This window comes from Lycium ferocissimum, chromosome 1 (genome assembly GCF_029784015.1).
Source record: "Lycium ferocissimum isolate CSIRO_LF1 chromosome 1, AGI_CSIRO_Lferr_CH_V1, whole genome shotgun sequence".
In the NCBI taxonomy this organism is placed as follows: Eukaryota; Viridiplantae; Streptophyta; class Magnoliopsida; order Solanales; family Solanaceae; genus Lycium; species Lycium ferocissimum.
This window is the reverse complement of record NC_081342.1, coordinates 59,286,821-59,304,405: the sequence shown is the minus strand read 5'-3', so window position 1 is coordinate 59,304,405 and position 17,585 is coordinate 59,286,821. Positions and strand designations below refer to the sequence as shown.

At 35.3% G+C, this 17,585-nt stretch overlaps 1 protein-coding gene across 1 annotated transcript; it reads right to left on the bottom strand.

Moving 5' to 3' along the window:
* Positions 1-4,320: 4,320 nt before the first annotated feature.
* On the bottom strand, positions 4,321-17,251 carry LOC132065710 (uncharacterized). Its single transcript, XM_059459227.1, has 17 exons — positions 17,205-17,251; positions 16,302-16,508; positions 15,180-15,246; positions 13,351-13,477; positions 13,103-13,217; positions 12,119-12,194; positions 11,844-12,026; positions 11,284-11,444; positions 10,302-10,407; positions 9,519-9,720; positions 9,104-9,390; positions 8,766-8,887; positions 7,757-7,901; positions 7,560-7,652; positions 5,606-5,679; positions 5,135-5,188; positions 4,321-5,059 (listed from the first exon to the last, which is right to left on the bottom strand). The coding sequence occupies exons 1-17, from the start codon at positions 17,249-17,251 to the stop codon at positions 4,774-4,776; spliced, it is 2,352 nt and encodes a 783-aa protein (XP_059315210.1). The 3' UTR covers positions 4,321-4,773.
* Between the last annotated feature and the right edge of the window lie 334 nt (positions 17,252-17,585).

The following is a 17,585-nucleotide window of genomic DNA, read 5'->3' as shown; positions in this document are numbered from 1 at the left end:
TTATCTTAATAACTCTTAAATAATTCATAGAATTGTTAATACAATAACTATACTATACTTAATCATTCATCGAATCTCTTGATTGATCATCAATTGTCATTACATTACTTACCTTAGGTGTAATATTTCATAAAGTCACTCAATCTTCAATTGTTATTGAATCATTACGTTTATGTCCAACATAATAATAGAATCACTTGATTGGCCTTCAATTCTTACTGAACCACTATGTTTATCCAAAATTATTCATAATATGGCTCGAGCGATCATCAATTTTTATGATTACTTTGTTTATGTGTAATGCTAAATACAGTCACTCAATTTTATTTGATTGTTCGTATCGCTACCTTTATCCTTAATAATTTGTATTATGGCTCAATTGATCATTAATTTTCATTAAATTACTTTGTTTATGTGTAATAATTCGTACAATCACTCCATCGACTTCAATTGCTATCGAATCACTACGTCTATCCTTATATCATGGATCAATTGATCATTAATTTTCGTTAAATTACTTATTTTATGTGTAATAGTTCATATTATTGTTCACTCGATTTTCAATTGTTATTGGATCACTACGTTCATCCTTAATTCATATAATGGTTCAATTGATAATCACTTGAAGTTATATCACTTCATTTATGTGCAATTACTCATAGAATGGCTCGATCAATCTTCAATTGTCCTTGAATCACTACATTTATTCTTAATAATATATAAAATGACTCAATTGAGTATCAATTGTCATTATATCACTACATTTATCCTTGATAAGCCATAAAATGACTCAATTGATCATCAATATTCATTAAATCATTTAGTTTATGTGTAATAACGCGTATAATTGCTCGATCGATCTTTATTGTCATTGAATTACCATGTTTATCCTTAATAAATCATAGAATAGCTCAATTGATCATTAATTATAGTTAAATCACTTATTTTATGTGTGATAATTCATAGAAACACTTAATTGATCTTCAACTGTTTTTAAATCACTATGTTTATCCTTAATAATTTATCGAATGATTCAATTCATTATCATTTTTTATTAAATCACTTAGTGTGTGTGCAATAATTCATGGAATAGATCGATTGATCTTCAATTGTCATTGAATCACTACATTTATTCTTACTAATTCATAATTTAGCTTAATTGATCATCAATTTTCATTAGTCACTTAGTTTATGTGTAATAATTCATAGAATCGCTTTAGTTTATGTGCAATAATTCACAGAATCGCGTGATCTATCTTCAATTATCATTGGGTTACTACATTTATGCCCAACAACTACTTTAGTTCTGGTAACAACTATAGAAGTCGTTCCTATCTTCAATTATCAGCTCGCCTAAGGAAGGTATAATCATTATACTAGTTGTAACAACTGACTTTGTTGTTCCAACATTTTAGCAGTTGTTCAACAACTTCAGTAATTGTCGGACAACTCCTCTAATCGTACGACAACTGCTAAAGTTTTTGTCTTACACCTAATAGAAATTTTCAACAACTTTAGAAGTTGTCCGACAACTACAATAGTAATTCTGGGATAACTATCGAAGTTGTTGAAAAAACTCAATGACTTTAACATGTGGTGACTACTATAATAGAATGACTCCATTAATGCAACATAATTCATAGAATTACCACAAGCTCTTAAATATACATCAAGGTTGTTTGTTAAACTTAGATCATTAATAATAGCAACGTCAAATACTTATGACAAATAAAATCTCTTTCTCCCCTAAACATTAAGTTATATAACAAACTTAGCAATATTTGAGGTCATTACATCGTACCTAAAATATAAAAAGACAAGAATTGTTAAGAATCTATAATACAAATGATTGTAGGTCCCCAACATCTATTGTAGTTGCTGGACTAAATGTCATAGTTATCCCAATAACTACTGTCATTGATGGACAACTGCTAAAGTTGTCCCAACAACTAGTTAAGTTATTCCACAACTGCAACAGTTGTTGGGACACGTAGTATCGAATTTGAACCAGTAAGACCTTTTTAATATAGTAAAATATTAATTTAATTATGATTATTAAATATTGGAACAACTTTGACAGATGATGGAACAACTATTGAAGTTGTGGGAACAACTATCGTAGTTGTGGGAACAACAATAGTTGTTCTTTCAAGAACTTTAATATTACTTGTTGCAACAACTTTAATAGTTGTCCAACAACTAATGTAGTTGCCCAACAACTAATGTAGTTGTTCGTGACAGCAAAAGTTTATTTATTGGTTCTTAAATTTATTTTCAAAAATCACTCAAATCACCATTGAAGAATCTCAAATTTGATATTTAGCTTCGCTCATGTGTTTACAATGATTTTCAAGAACACCCACTCAAAACAATAACCAATTTTCAAATCCGAATTTTCAACTTCAACAAAACCAACAATGGAGTTTTAATTTTTCTTACACCAAATCTCCTTCCAAGTAGTGTTTAACAACCTATTTAAGCACAAAAAATTAATATCTATTTAATTATGCAACAACTCACCAATTATTTTCAAATTTCAATTACAAATTTATATCCCAAAAATTTCACAACTCAACAATGGGAGAAAATTTGAAGTTAAAGTGAATGTCTTTGATTTATTTATTTTTTCAAAAAAAAATTCTTTTGTATCTCTATGTTTTGAATATTACAAGTTAGCCCGAATTTTACTTAATTAGAATTTAAGTCAGTCAAAGAAAAAGAAAATAGTACTCACTTGTCTCCTTTTTTTTTTTAATTGAAGACTTGAATGTGCTCCTCACCTCATTGTCGCCGCCATGTCCTCCACCAGCTATACCTTCAAATTATAGCTGGAATCAATTAAGTCTTAGCTCACAACAAAACCCAATCAAATTCAGGTTCGAAATTCACTCAACGCCGATTTCGAACTTAAAGTTGAATCTTTCAAATTTTTCAGCAATGGCTTCTCCGATGTAAATTCAAACTCAAACTCCAATTCCTAAATACCAATGAAAAAGGACGAGCACCATGGAAAAATATCCAACACCACCCACTTCCTATAGACCGACTACCAACCATTATCCTTCGTGCTTCTCTCTCTGCCGATCTCGTAACCTCTAAACAATTCGAATTCTGGTCAAGCACTTAACATGTTGACAACAAAGTTCATGTAAACCCTTCGGAGTCTCCAGACCTCTTATTCCATCATTCTCAGTTGTGTAAAAGTGGTCATGGCAATGATAACATGAGAGAATATGTGATGGTGGTGGCAGAATGGCAGCGAAAGAAGTTGAAGCAGAAAAAAAAATTGACATTCATTCTCACACGCCCTAAATTAAGTGTAATTCACGTATTGTGCCACCTCAGTGGAGTTTGTGTCTGGATCGGGTTGGTTAGCTAAATCACATTGCGTCGGGTTTTTTTTATATATCAAACCAATAAAAGTTTTCAATAGGTATAGGTCTATATAGTATAGGTGTCAACTATATAATTAAAAAATAAAAAAGGGCAAAAATATTCAACAAAAGCTTCGTCAAAATGTTGCTAATTAACAAGCCCTATGTATTAATTCAGAAATAAAACTTAAGTTATGTACTATCTTCATAGTGGTAAATTGAACTTTTGTTAGCATTAATTAGTTCTGGGGACTCTTAATATCGAATCATTCAAGCTTGAATAATATGATAATAGTTAAAGTACGAAAAAATTTAAGAAATATTTATAAATTACATTACAAATAAATATTTTTATGTATAAAACATTTTAAAATTTGAATTTATGTGTTGGTTTGGTTCGGGACTTTTAGTTCGCAAACCAATTATTCATCACGCATCAAAGTCGGGTTTTTTTCTGACTCGGTTTACCATTTAGAATTTATACTAATAGGCACATTTTTTATATAAAAAATAAGTATAGGTGTCTAAATGGCAAAAATGGGCAAGTTTAAGGGGCTAAAAAGTAAGGGGTCATCGACCCCCTCGGCTGAAAAAAATACTATTTTTATAAGGTTAAAATTATTTTTTATGTATACATAGTAAGTTGAACCCCCCTTAAGCTTCTTCGTATGTTTCTTTTATATTTTCAATAGAAATAACTTTTTGGCCTTATAATATGTACAATCTTCAAACAGGGCAATTATCTGGGACTCTTAAATCGAATCATTCACAATGATGTATTTACATGCAACAGCTAAAAAGCTCATGTTTATGAGGATTCGCTACTTCATCACGCATCAAATTTTTCTAGGTACCAAGAATTTATAAAAGAACAAATAAAAAAATTAAAACACAGTAAAAATTAAGGGGGTCGAGTTATTATCGCCCCCTAGTAACAATGAACGTATGAACTCCATGACTCAATGTTATTACATAATCAATCAATCAATCAATTTACAACAGTTCCATTCTTATACAAAAGAATTGATCTTGTAATCTGGCTAACTTTCAAAGGACGTGTATTATGGCACAAATTTTCAAAAGGAACAATCGTCTCTGTGGTATGAAATTGTGAGTCGTGTACGTGTAAAGCGTCGTCACCAATTCTGTCATGGTTGACCCACAAAGAACTGCAGATTACTTCTCTATTTGATAAGTGTGACGGTCCAAATCTTTTCAAACTGAACTGAGACCAAGCTGTAGTTCGGGCATGGCTCTTGGCTTTTTATGACCATCGCTTAAATGTCTCAAGTTTTAGGCTCAAATGTATGGTTACGGATGGGAAGCTTGTTCTGACGACTCGGATTGCTGAGCCGGAGATCTTAAGACACGCTGTAAAAGGTATGCCAGCAAAGTTTTCTCAGTCAGAGAAAGGTTGGGAGTCCATGCAAAGATGGACCAGTTTTCTCTGGTATTGTCCATAGTATTCACCAACTGCGTCGACATCTTCACTTTCTGGGTTCAGTCCTGGCAAGTTAACCAACTTATCTGAAGATCTTAATTCATCATCCAAGCTGGAAAGATATTCACTATGTATTTCCCGGCAAGCAAGTATAAACATGGCTGCTGTGTCTGGTTGCTGTGCCCCACGAAGAGAAGCTAATGCCTCTGGCAGTGCACCAGCAGCAACGTACAAGATAAGTGCCCTGCATTGAGTTATTACTAAATAAGAGAACCATCAATTTTCTGGTAAATACCAGATGAAGAGAAGAAGATGATACCTCCAAATGTTGTGTTCAGTATGAAGAACGTGCTGAGCCCACCTCAGCAAAACCCTGCAGGACCGAAATTTTAAGTTTTCCATTTTTGATAAGTATGCTACTGATCATATCGTAAGTAAATCATACTCCCTCCATCCCAAAATACTTGTCTTCCTTACTAAAAATACTTGTCTCAAATTACTTGTCGTTTTATTTAACCAAGATAAAATTAAGTAGCTTTTTGCCTTTTTCCCATTTTACCCTCGTATTAATTAGCAACATTTAAGAGGTTCTCATAATTGATGGAGTAAATATTTATTGAGGAGAAATAACATGAGGAGATATGTTAAGAGGGTAAAATAGTCAAAATTCTACCCTTATAAATGCTTTCTTAAGGGGCCTGCAAATGAAAAATGCGACATGTATTTTGGGACGGAAGGAGTTGTAGTTATAGAACTTCCACGTTCTTTTTGATCAAAGATAGGTATTAACCTTGCATAATCAGTTCCTTTTAGATGTGTTGCAGCTAATGTTGCAGCATCAGTCCAGCATCCAGCATCTTGTAACTGCCAAATAGATTGAACGTGAAATTAGCCAAAAGGAGAGAAATATGAAATGTGGCTTGTCACTTGCGGTTGCAAAATCTGCACAAGTCCATTTATAATGGCTAGTGAAAGGCATAATTCTCAGAAAAATAGATTAGTAAAAGGAAGTCAACTTGTAGCATGTCAGTAACTACAAAAGATGCCCCAGTCGGAAGACTACAAAGATGAAAACACAACCCAGCTATGGGTGCATTTGGTACAAACGAAAACGTTTTATATGGAAAATCATTTCCTGCATCATTTTCTGGTGTTTAGTAGGGTATAAGTGTAAATGGCACATGTTAAACTTATATAAGTGTAAGACATGTTTTGATGATACTGTTTTGTTGATTTTTTTTGAGTATTAAAGATTAATGAAAATTAAAAATGAGGTTCAAAAGTTGGTTAAAGCAAGTGATAAGGAGTATGAGTTGAGATATTTGAAAAAGAGAATGATGTTTTCCCTAAAGAAATGGAAGTTATTTTCCCCATTTAGTGAAAAAACTTTTCTTGAAGAAAACATTACCCACATGAAAAAGCAGTTTGTGGTCCATGTTACTGCTTTATCCTAATTGAGTTCTCCATATTATTATACTAAGTGCATTTTATCAATAAATGATCGATTCCCTTCCAATCCACAGTAGTCACTCTGTCTTGTGGAGTCTTTCAATGAGTTTTCGATTAATTATTCTATTCGTCATCCCTGTCACATTCCACCTAAAACTTCATAGCCAGCGCCTTCCCATAATTGACAGAAGACTGCAAAAGACCTTAACAATGCTTCCTCGTCAAATATCCTCACAAGAGAAAATTAATTAAATACGCTCGCCAAGATCAAAAGGAATTAAAATTCCGCACCAGTAAATCCTCCAATGTGCAAAATCTCATTCAAGGTCATGCTTCAGCTTACTTCAGATAATTTGACATTGTAACTTGTCTTGGTTTTACACAGCACTAGCATAAGAACTTTAGGCAAATATTGCTCCTTCTTGCCAAGATGGTAAAATTACCGTGCAAAATCTCATTCAATTCAATCGCAGGATTTGAGAAATTTTTCATCACTAGATAAGAACGAGGCTAGAAATATTGCTCTAGTCAATGAGATGGTAAAATACCATATTTTGACCTTGAAGTAAGGAGTAAGGTCTGCGTACACTCTACCCTCCCCAGACCCCACTTGTGGGATTCCACTGGGTATGTTGTTGTTGACCTCGAAGTAGCGCAATAAACCAGCATTGTCATTAATACGAACTACTGTCTGTTCACTTCCGTCAGTTTAAGGACCAAAATCGAACATTTAGTTTAATTAAAGGTTAAATGCGCTCTGTTTAATAACATAGGGACAAAAATTCTGAATAAGACAAGAACTCGGGAAAAAATTTACTAATTTCCCCCTTTCCCACTGGAAAATGATTTCCTGAAAAGACCAAAAAGTTCCACCATACAAAACATAATTTATATGTATCACATCGTTTTTCACTCACTTTTAGAAGATCGACAATGATTTAATATAGGAAAAAAAAAAATTCCCGACCTATATATACATAAATACATACATTAATATCATTTACCAAGCTAGTCACAATTTTCAACATGCAGAAATCAGCCTGACAGAACACAGAACCGGACAAGAACAGTGAATAGTTCTACCACATAGGAAAGATAAATGAATAGGTCAAGATGCTATAAGATTTAATCATGCATCAACCTCAATCTGCAATAAGGACACTGCAGATAGTCGATAAATCTAGCCCATTACACTTAAATAAAGTGAAGGCATATAACTTTAGCATCAATCAATTGTTCAAGGCAAGATCAAGATCACTAAACTAACAAAAGAGAATATATATGGCGAACATTACCTGAGAACAAGCTTCTTGATGCCTGCCAACAGCACAAAGAAGATGTGTTCCAGACAAGGACCGGTCTGTTCTCACCATATTGGCAGCAACAACCTACACAAGCATCACAACAAGTGACTTAACAAAGACACCAACACAAAGAAAGAGAAGGAATTTATCTGTAAAAGGTAAAATGAAACATTGAAAGGAAGAAGCACCTTCACGGCCAGCTCAAGTAAAGACGTCGATACAGCTGAAGAAAGGGCAACAGCACGCAATGCATTTGCATAGAAATACGAGCTCTCTGGAGGCGTGGAGAGCAGTAAGCTAACTGCAGCTTCTAGGTTTCCAATCGATACTAATCTGGTAATCAGAAACAAAATCATCAAGCCAAACTCTTGCTTATTGACCAATTCAAGGTTAAATGACAGTCACCTAATAAAATGCATGTAAAAGCCAGAGATTAATATCCATATGATGAAAAACCTCATTCTTGATTCCTTTATATGTTCTGTTGTTCCTAAAGAAAGTAATAAATGATATTGGTTCTGTTACTTCACTAGTTTCAGGGACTGGTGAGATTTCCTAGAATATTCACAATACAGACTCGTGATTTTGTTTCTTATTTAAGAAATGTAACACTCGATCATTTCAAAAGCATCTGCATTCAGACCAACCGCTAGGGACATCAAGAGATATCACCAGACAATTATGCGCGCACATCTCATTTTAGCAATGTGAGCTCCTCCATGTAGACACTCAGCAACGCCAATATTTCAGAGAAGCAAACAAAAGCATGGCAGCCTACATGCATCACCAGTATTCTGGACTTCATCACTTGGATGGTAATGCTATACCTCGACCGCGTGTTTGTCTATCACAATTAACAAAGCTATATATTCCAATGTTCACTGCATTGTTCTTCGACAAGTTCCTCAACTTATAGATTTGAGGATATATAAGTTACAAACTAAACTAGGCCAACCCTGTTAACCTCATTGACCAACAATCTTGGTGTGCTGACACAAAAAGATATAAATAGACCAACCTCGTCAATGCATATCACCATTACAAAAACTATATATTTTCATGTTTCACTACTTACAGATTGGAGGATATACAATTTTCAAACTAAACTAGGTCAACCCTGTCAACCTCATTGACCAACAATCTTGGTGTGCTGGCGCAAACAGATATAAATAGACCATTTATACAGAGGACACTCACTCATGTACACGGTTTTGAATTGCCTCTTCTCCTTCCAGCTTTTCATGCCAAGGAATCTGCTCATTAGCACGCCCCCACAACTCTTCTTGTTCAAAGGCCATCAGCTGAAGTTGACCATTTCCCTGCCAGAGAGAAGCCATAAGATCAATTAGATATCCTGGGAATAGAACTAAAGGCAACAAATTCCTTCTTTTGTTTTATAAGCCACTAAAGGCACCTAACTTAAAAGGTGAAAACCATTCCTAAGAAATTGGAGAGCCAGACACAGTTAAATAATCAAACTACGAGCAGATTATCTTTTTCATGAATATTCAGCAGAATTATTTGATAAAACTAACCCAAGCATTATTTTTTCCTGTTCCGGTCCCTGACTTTCCCTTTGATGATATCCTATCTAACATAGATACTTCATCAAGTTCTGACGTTGAAGCTGATTGAGGGACTCTTGCCGGAGACTTGTTAGTCAATCTATTCATCCAGTAATTTAGAGCTCGCGGTAATTGCAGCCAGAAAAGAGCTTCCATGGGTTCCCCAAATATTGCAGCAGCAAAAGCAAACCTTACTGCAGAACCTTTATCCACTAGACCAGCATAGAGTCTAACCATCTCATCATTAAGTATGCACCCTTGAGTAATAGACATTGAAACATGTCAAATACTTCACCAAGTGTATTGTCTTTTATGCAAAGTTAAGTGTAAATGCTGATAGATAATATATCCTACCACAAAATATGAGATTGCACAAAAATAATACCTTCTCTACGATAAGGCTCCAGTACTTTGAGAAGCATCTCAGGCACTACAGAGTCACCAATACGGGGTGATTCAATCATGTGATTACGAAGATCTCCAGCTGTTGGAGTTCCAGGAACTTGGGAGTTCGCGTCATCTGTGGTTGCACTCCATGTATTAAACCATGATGGCTTCACACCTAACTGTAAGATTGTACGTAATGCCTACAATAACCAGCCAAAAACAAAAAGATGTAACAAAATTTTCATTTCCACTTTAATACGAACATTTTGTTTACTGAAAATAAAGCCACAGGATTTGTTGCATGTTAACAAAAGAACTGACAATTGTACTAATTTAACAACCTCAACCCAAACAGTTAATTTTGATTAAAAAATGGACTTTGAGCTAACAACCCCAAAAGCTAGCTTTTCAAGTGATGATTTTCCAAAAGCATATAAGGAGAAACCCCCTCATTCCCTCAACTAACATAGTAATATGGGAAACCAAAAACCGGGGCATACCAAGAGTGGAGTTTCGAGGCGTGAATGACGTAACATAGGCCAACATTAGATAACACAACAATAAAGAACAGTCCGGCTATGGTAATGATAAGAAAAATGGACCTTCGACCTAACTCGACCTCACAAGCTAGCTATGAGGTGAGGACTCCAAGACCAGGAGGCAACAACCGATTCCCTCAACCAATGTGAGATACTAAACAAATTTAAAATATTTTTCTCAATAAAGCAATCCTAACTATATTAGTTTAGCATGCTTTGTGGAGAAAAGGAAAAGCAATTACCAGGGCATGTGGTGTGGGTAGTAATATGGGAGAACACAAAGGCACTGGTCGAAATCTTTCTTTGAGTGGTCGAGCTTGGGGACCATGAACCATTTTATTGTCACTTCTGCATAAGCAAAAAGACAGTTTTACAAAGATATGCAAGTTCAGGAACCAGGAACTCAATAAAATAAATCTATCTAGAATAGACAAAAGTTTGGAGTATAACGAATCAGATATTATTTTAGGTTATTGGACAAAGTAAAAGAAATTGCATCAAGTTGAAGTATTTCAATTCCTACTGCAAACATCATATTTCTGCCGCCAAGGGCATAAATTTCTCAATATCAGACACAACCATAGCATTCACTTAAGTTGTTCTCCCTATATATTATACGGGGACTAGCATTCCTTAGTTTTCAAGGCTAATGCAGGGAACTTTAACAGTTTCTGGAAGTTTATTACAGTATCGATTCTCTAAAATGTAGCGGGTAATGACTGCAATTTAAAGAAACTACAGCCAATTTCCCTCAAAAAAGCGAGTGTGACAGAGAGACAATCAGAATACCAAATAATTAAAATTAAGGAAGCTTCGTGAAAAGGACCATTCCTAAAACAAACTAAAACAGCATTACAGAGCAAAATAACCTATCAGATCATGATAAACTCATCCTAACTCCTAAGAACGATTGCTAACTTTGGGCAAAAGAAGCAGAAACCGAGATAAAGGATTCTTCTGGCAACTCCAGACAAGCATTTACTTTCTTTCTTTCTATGAAGGCTCCAGATAAACATTTACTTTATCTTTAAATACGGATCTAGGAGCAGGCCAAGATTTTTTATTAACCTACACAGCAATTATTCTAGAGCCTAGAGTAAGCAAGCTGCTTCCTTCCCCAGCAGGTTTGTGCATTTCAATTATTTACTGAAAATTTTTGTTTTTAACCTGGGAGAACAGATAAAACAGATAATGAAACAGAATAGTAATCTTGTTTGGACATACATATTGACTTCAACAAGGCGAAAGCTGCTATCAGCTCCAGCAATACATAACACCAGTGGATCATTCTTATCTGATCGCAAAGGCAACCAATCGAGCTCCAACACAAGAGTTCCAGGAAATTGAGGTTGTAAAAGTGAATTGGCTAATGGATCGGGTGAGTCCTGCAAATAAGAAATGTGATATAGTTTAGAAGAAATTAGAACTGTGTGCCAGACTTTTAGATAACCTTTGAACAGCCAATTGTTGAGACTTTTGGCAAACCCATGCAAAGGACTTGAGGGAAGGGTAATGGAAAGTTCAGTCATTCAAGTTTTATGGATCTAAATAAGAGACGTCTACAACTAAGGAATAACTCTACGAAATGAAGCAGCAATGGGATTTCTGAGGCTTCAGGAAATATATACTATTAATCAGCAAAGCAAAACCATGGAGATCTGTATTTCTAAGATAGGGAAAACTATACAAATTCAAGTGTCTCGACTTCCATAGAATAGGACACAAGAGCACTCAGAATATTGAGGCACATGAAAAGGAATCAACAAGGGGAATTTCTCGCTTACCAGATCAAACACTGAGAATGTGTTATCATAAAACAAAACAGCAATACGCCCACGGCTCCGATCTCCAGGAACAACTGGTGAGAACTTGATTCTACGGATCCCTTCCCTATGGGTATTAAATGAGGACGACTGTCCAGTAGTAACATCCCACCAACGTATGTTTCCTGATCTGTCCCCCATAACCTGCAGAACGGATGCATTACTGCCAACCTTGTTAACAAATAAGCAACCAGACAGCAAATGACACTTCAATGTAAAAAGAACACATGACATACCACATGAGGGAGCCGATAGGCCATTGCCGTCACCAATCCCTCAGATGAAACAAATGAAGATGAAGGCCACTTTGGTCTGGAAAAATGACGATAACGTTATGTGAGGTACTATAGTACAGCTGATAACAAAACAAAGACATTTAAAGGGGAAGCAGATTCAAAGGTAAGGTAATCTGATTCTCTCTCTCTCTCTCTCTCTCTCTCTCTCTCTCTCTCTCTCCAAGCTGCACTTCTTTTAGCTTAAAGAAGATCAGAAATTTGCAGTACAACAGAACAAACATTACGAAGTACTATTTTTTGTTACCAAGTCATATTTAAAGCTTCAAACCGGAGCTCAGAATTCAAGGACGACCATAGGTACACCAAAAGTATCTAATCAATTGCATTGATTGCTAAGAAGCCACAGGGATACACGTTAAACTCTTGTTATATAATCAGCCTGTTCACAGCATATAGGCCATGTTCAGAATTGTCCATTTAGCAGCTGACTACTTGTAGCTTAAGCAGGTTACAAAGACTTTGATCGGCAAAAGAACCTTTGCAGTATGTTTAAAATTGAAATATGAAAAGATTTAATTAGTTCCTGCCTAATTTGAAAGACAAATAAATCCACACGCAGAGAGATATACATAGAAGGGACAAAGGAAATAATCTAAAGGTCAGCTCTTTGGTCAAATTCATATTGATTCATAATGCTGAATGATACGTTAATCTAATTAATTACTTTTGATAAAGGATCATTATACCTTCCCTTTATCTGCCAGGCTATAACTATCAAAAGTCAATTGTTCTTCCATTTCTTTAGACTATACTTTCAAATACACTCCCTACCGCCCTCAAAATTTGATTGGATATAATAGTCCCCAGTAAAATGAAACCAGAAGGGAAATATTTTTAACTAAAGTGCAAAAGCCGACTAGACATTAGACCACCAAATATTAACTAATCGACTATTGTTGTTTTATAAACATTAGAAGAAAATACCTGAAGTCACGGATCCTTCGACCATGAACCTCAAAAACTCCAAGTGCACCATTGACAAGTGCAAAAGAGAAACTTTCTGAAAATTCATCTTGAGATCCATCTGTCCCAGCTCCTTCTGCAGTCAAAATTTACTCCTTGAGTATTAGCATTCACAGAAAACACTAGATCATAGAAGATATTATTTTGTAAGTCAGATAAGGAAATATATACTTAAGTAACGCGTGAAAAATCAAGTAAACTGAGCTCACTAGCATCTGCTTCTTTTGTTGGGGATGTTTCTTTTGATGGTATGGCAGGACGATCTTTGGGCACTGGCCGTGGTACTGTTGGAAGAGTCCATTCTAGCACAGTGAACGGGAGAGCTAGTGATCTAAGCTGCATTGAAAAATATAATACAATAAAAGCTGGAAAGTAAGGAATAAAGAATACAATGGCAAATTGACCCCAACCGGGTAGACAAAAAGATGTAATATCTCTAACTGTACTTCTATATACCTGTGAAATTACATCCTAACAATAAAAAAGGAAACATCAGGCAAGCGATATTAATTTACTCAGCTTTTTAGGAGTACTGGTGACACTAGCGTAGCTACAAGCATATGTTCAAAGGTATCATTTCCATAAGGTAGTTGACAATCCAATTTAGAGCCAAATCAATTTGTTGAATAAGTTTTTACAAGTAACTTGGTGTGGTCAGATACAGAAACAGCACATGACTGAACAGGATACTGACACTGAATTGCATGGTAAGCAAATCCTAAATAGCAAAGCTTTCAAATCCACGTTTTAGAATCTAATACAAACGCCGTGTTTTTCCAAGGAGGAGCATGTTTTCGAAAGCCTAACTGCCTAAGTGAGAAGAAGGTTTGGAGCAAGAAGTGAGAGAAACTGATCTTTTCATAGCTAATCTGCATATTAGATCCTAAAGCTTTTCCTTGTCACTAATTTATTGGAAATTTGGAATGCACTAACAGTTAATTCCAGTGCATGTACACATTGTTAGTTGTTTTGTGAAAGGAAGATGTCTCGAAAGACCTACAATCTCTTGGAATTCATGCAAATTTAGAGCACAATGGAAGAAAATATCATATAGGCAACATCAACTAGTTGTGATTAATGTTTAGTTCACTAAGAGATTTGTAGTCGGGTTAGCGATTTGCATGCCACTAGAAAATATAGAAAACTTCTAGTGCTAAAGAACCTAGATTTTAGATTTCGGATTGCTACTGTCCAAACAGGGTGACATGATCAATGTGGATTCATATTGCCAACCACAATACTGGCTTGGGATTGAGGCGTAGTTGTTTATCTTTGCTGTACCAAAATTTAAGATGGTTGATCATTCTGGTAGAATTGGTGTGGAGATGATACAATCACCTACGAAGTCCTACATCCTAAAATCAACCAAGCAATACTAAAAGATCCTTTATGGATAGAGTCTTGGATAAACAGGCTCATATTTAATCTAGAAAAACTTTCTTTTAGTTTCAAGTAAAGTTTTGCCATGCAAGAACTTCTCAATTCTCATAGAAAAGAGGATGGAAAGCAAACACATTTTTCTTTATCTCTCTCCATTAAGGGTGGGGAAGTAACTAGCACGCAAAGTTGCAGCCTAGCGGTCAATGAAGTTAGTGAAAACCTTGGAGATCAAAGTTCAAATCCCAGCATAGACAAAAAAAAAAACACTCAGTGATCTCTTCCCATCTGCCTAAGTTTGCTGGCAGAATTACATACATGCGCGCTGGTGGGTGGAAACAGGTACTTGAAGGAATAGTCGAGGTGCGAGCAAGCTAACCCAAATACCATCGTTATAAAAGAAAAAGGGTAGGAAGTAACTACATTTCGCTATGAACGACTTCAGAACATTTAGAATCCACAGTCAAATCGAAAACCACACCTCAATCTCATTAATTGGGTCAACTAACAATCCACGATACCTTCATTTTTTGGAAATGGATCCACAATACCTTCATTAATTCAAAAATTGCCATCTCAAGATCCAAACAATAATTGCAACAACCTGGAAGCATATTTTACTCAACATGCATGGCGAGAACAAGAGAAAGAACATATTTACCATGATTGGGGTCTTAGTCATGGCCCAAACTTCTACTGGTGCATCACGAAACAATATCAATAGGTACCTACATAACAGAAATCACTTTTAGGCTTAGAAGAATAGGGAACATCAAAGACTTTTATCAGCTCAATCAGAGATATGATAGAAAGGATATAGAATAAGATGTGGAACAAAGAGAACACACATGGTGAGTCAGTCAAATTTTTTTGGAACTAAGCAAAACATTAGCTAGAAACAATCACTCATATCACAACATGTATAAAAAGCAAAGAGGAAATCAGTACCCATTCGGTATATAATCTAAATAGCCCCAAACAACAGTTTCCTTAAATTCCCTTTCCCAAGCAGTTATGCTGCGAAAAGATGACCCGTGTCATCAATGCTCTAGATGGGTTCAGGAATGGAAGAAGAGGTTCGGTCATGGGGAAAGCCTGGAAAACAACCTCCCGAAGTCCCCACTCCAATTTTTTTCTTTATAAACAATGCAAAGGAATTACCAATGAGAAAAACAAGGCAGAGGAAATGATACATGGGCACAAAGCTGTTATTTGACTGGAAGAAACAAATAAAAACAAAGAAAAAGAATGACTTTGTATTGATACAATTTGAAGTACATCTGCAATGGAGAAACAAAACACATGGGAAGGAGGAACCAAGGAAGAGACTGACTTATTTGTCTCTCGACATTTCTTTTCCAGAAAATCTTTTTTATTTTATAATTAAGAAAAACTTTTCCATGTTTCATAAGTCAATAACACTAATATCCCTAAATTCATGAGGTGGCAGGGGCATCCATGATATACAGAGATCACATGACACGTAAACTGGGTGCCACATTATCCTTTCTACTGTCAAATAGAATGTTCACAATAACAAACATAGTCCATAAAAAATCTATTCTCAAAAATCATGAAAACGTTCTGGAGCTTGACCAAATAAAATTTCAAGATTTCCCATTCCCTAGCACATGCATGCCTCTTATAAATGAAAGAAGCCTTCAGCAAAGCCTAACTGCTCCTGATCATAAAGAGTAAGGATCTAGCTAACGCTACTGCATCGAGAAAAATAAAAGCAATTCAACTTTTCATGCACGCAATAATGACAGGTTGACAAATGCACCTGCCAGAAGATGAGGCCCTTAAAGCTCTAATAGGAGCTCGCTCTGGTTTCTGTAGAACTCGAAATTGCCGATTGAGCCCACTTCGAAGACATGTCACAACGAGCCTATTGATGTAACCACCTGCTTTTTCTGTACCCTGAAATCCAAAATGAAGATTCCGTGTGAGGGCAGTATCTCTTATATTGAAACTAGTGAATATGCATATGCTTCACGCAGTTGCAAAAGATTTCACTTAAATAATGAAACGATCCTTTCAAATACTTAAATCTTAACATAACTAAAAAAGAACAACGTTTTCCAAAAATTATAATTATCTTTAATTTTTCTTTCAAAAGATCAATCTAAACATACAAGTTTGTAAATTCAACACAACGGTAATTTGCATAACATAAACTTTCAAATACTAACCAAAAAGTCAAGTCAAAACATAACCTTAACTGAAATAAAAAGAAATAGCCACAAGTCCACAACAGCACAACATTACAGCAACAAAAATCCAAAGGCAAAAGTGTGAAACAGCTCTTGCATTCAAAAAGAGAAGGTTTTCACAACAATGAACTACAAGAAAATTAGCAAAAATTAATCCATAAAATATTACACTATAGAATTTTAGCAATTTTAATAGGTGGATATCAATATCTACCTTACTTTCAACCAAAAAATACGTATTGTAAATACTTGTGTTTAGCATTTGCCTTGGATATATTAGTTTCACGAAATTCTAAGGAACAATTTGACAAATTTAAAGAGCATTCTTTACATTTTAATCCTCAAATGTTCATGCAACAAAATCTAAACAATTTAAAGGCAAAAATGACTCTTAGGTCAGCCCCAGGGCTTGGGTCTAGTGGTGAGAGAGCAATGCATGATGTGTGGGTTAGGCGCACGTCACGGGTTCGAACCCTGCCGCTGACAAAAGCCTGGCATTTAAGGTAGACGGTGGACTCATTATCTACGGAGTCTCTAACCGTGGATCACTGGCCCTTGAAGATTTCTTAGTATAAAAAAAGAAACTCTTAGGCCAAAGCACTTAATTTGATTTTTAGAAGGGAGTTAATGGGTCAAAATACCCTAAAATTTTCTACAAAATCCCTAAATATGATTCTAACTATCCTTTGGATCAAAAAAAAAAAAGGGAAAAAAAATATCCTTCTATTTAACTAGGGGTAGTCTCCACAATGCCTATATTAACTAGGGTGACAGTTTAGTCAAATTACCTATTTTTCTCTAGGAGATCTAGTAACTTTTTTTGATCCGGAGGGAGCCACCTTAACTTCTTATTT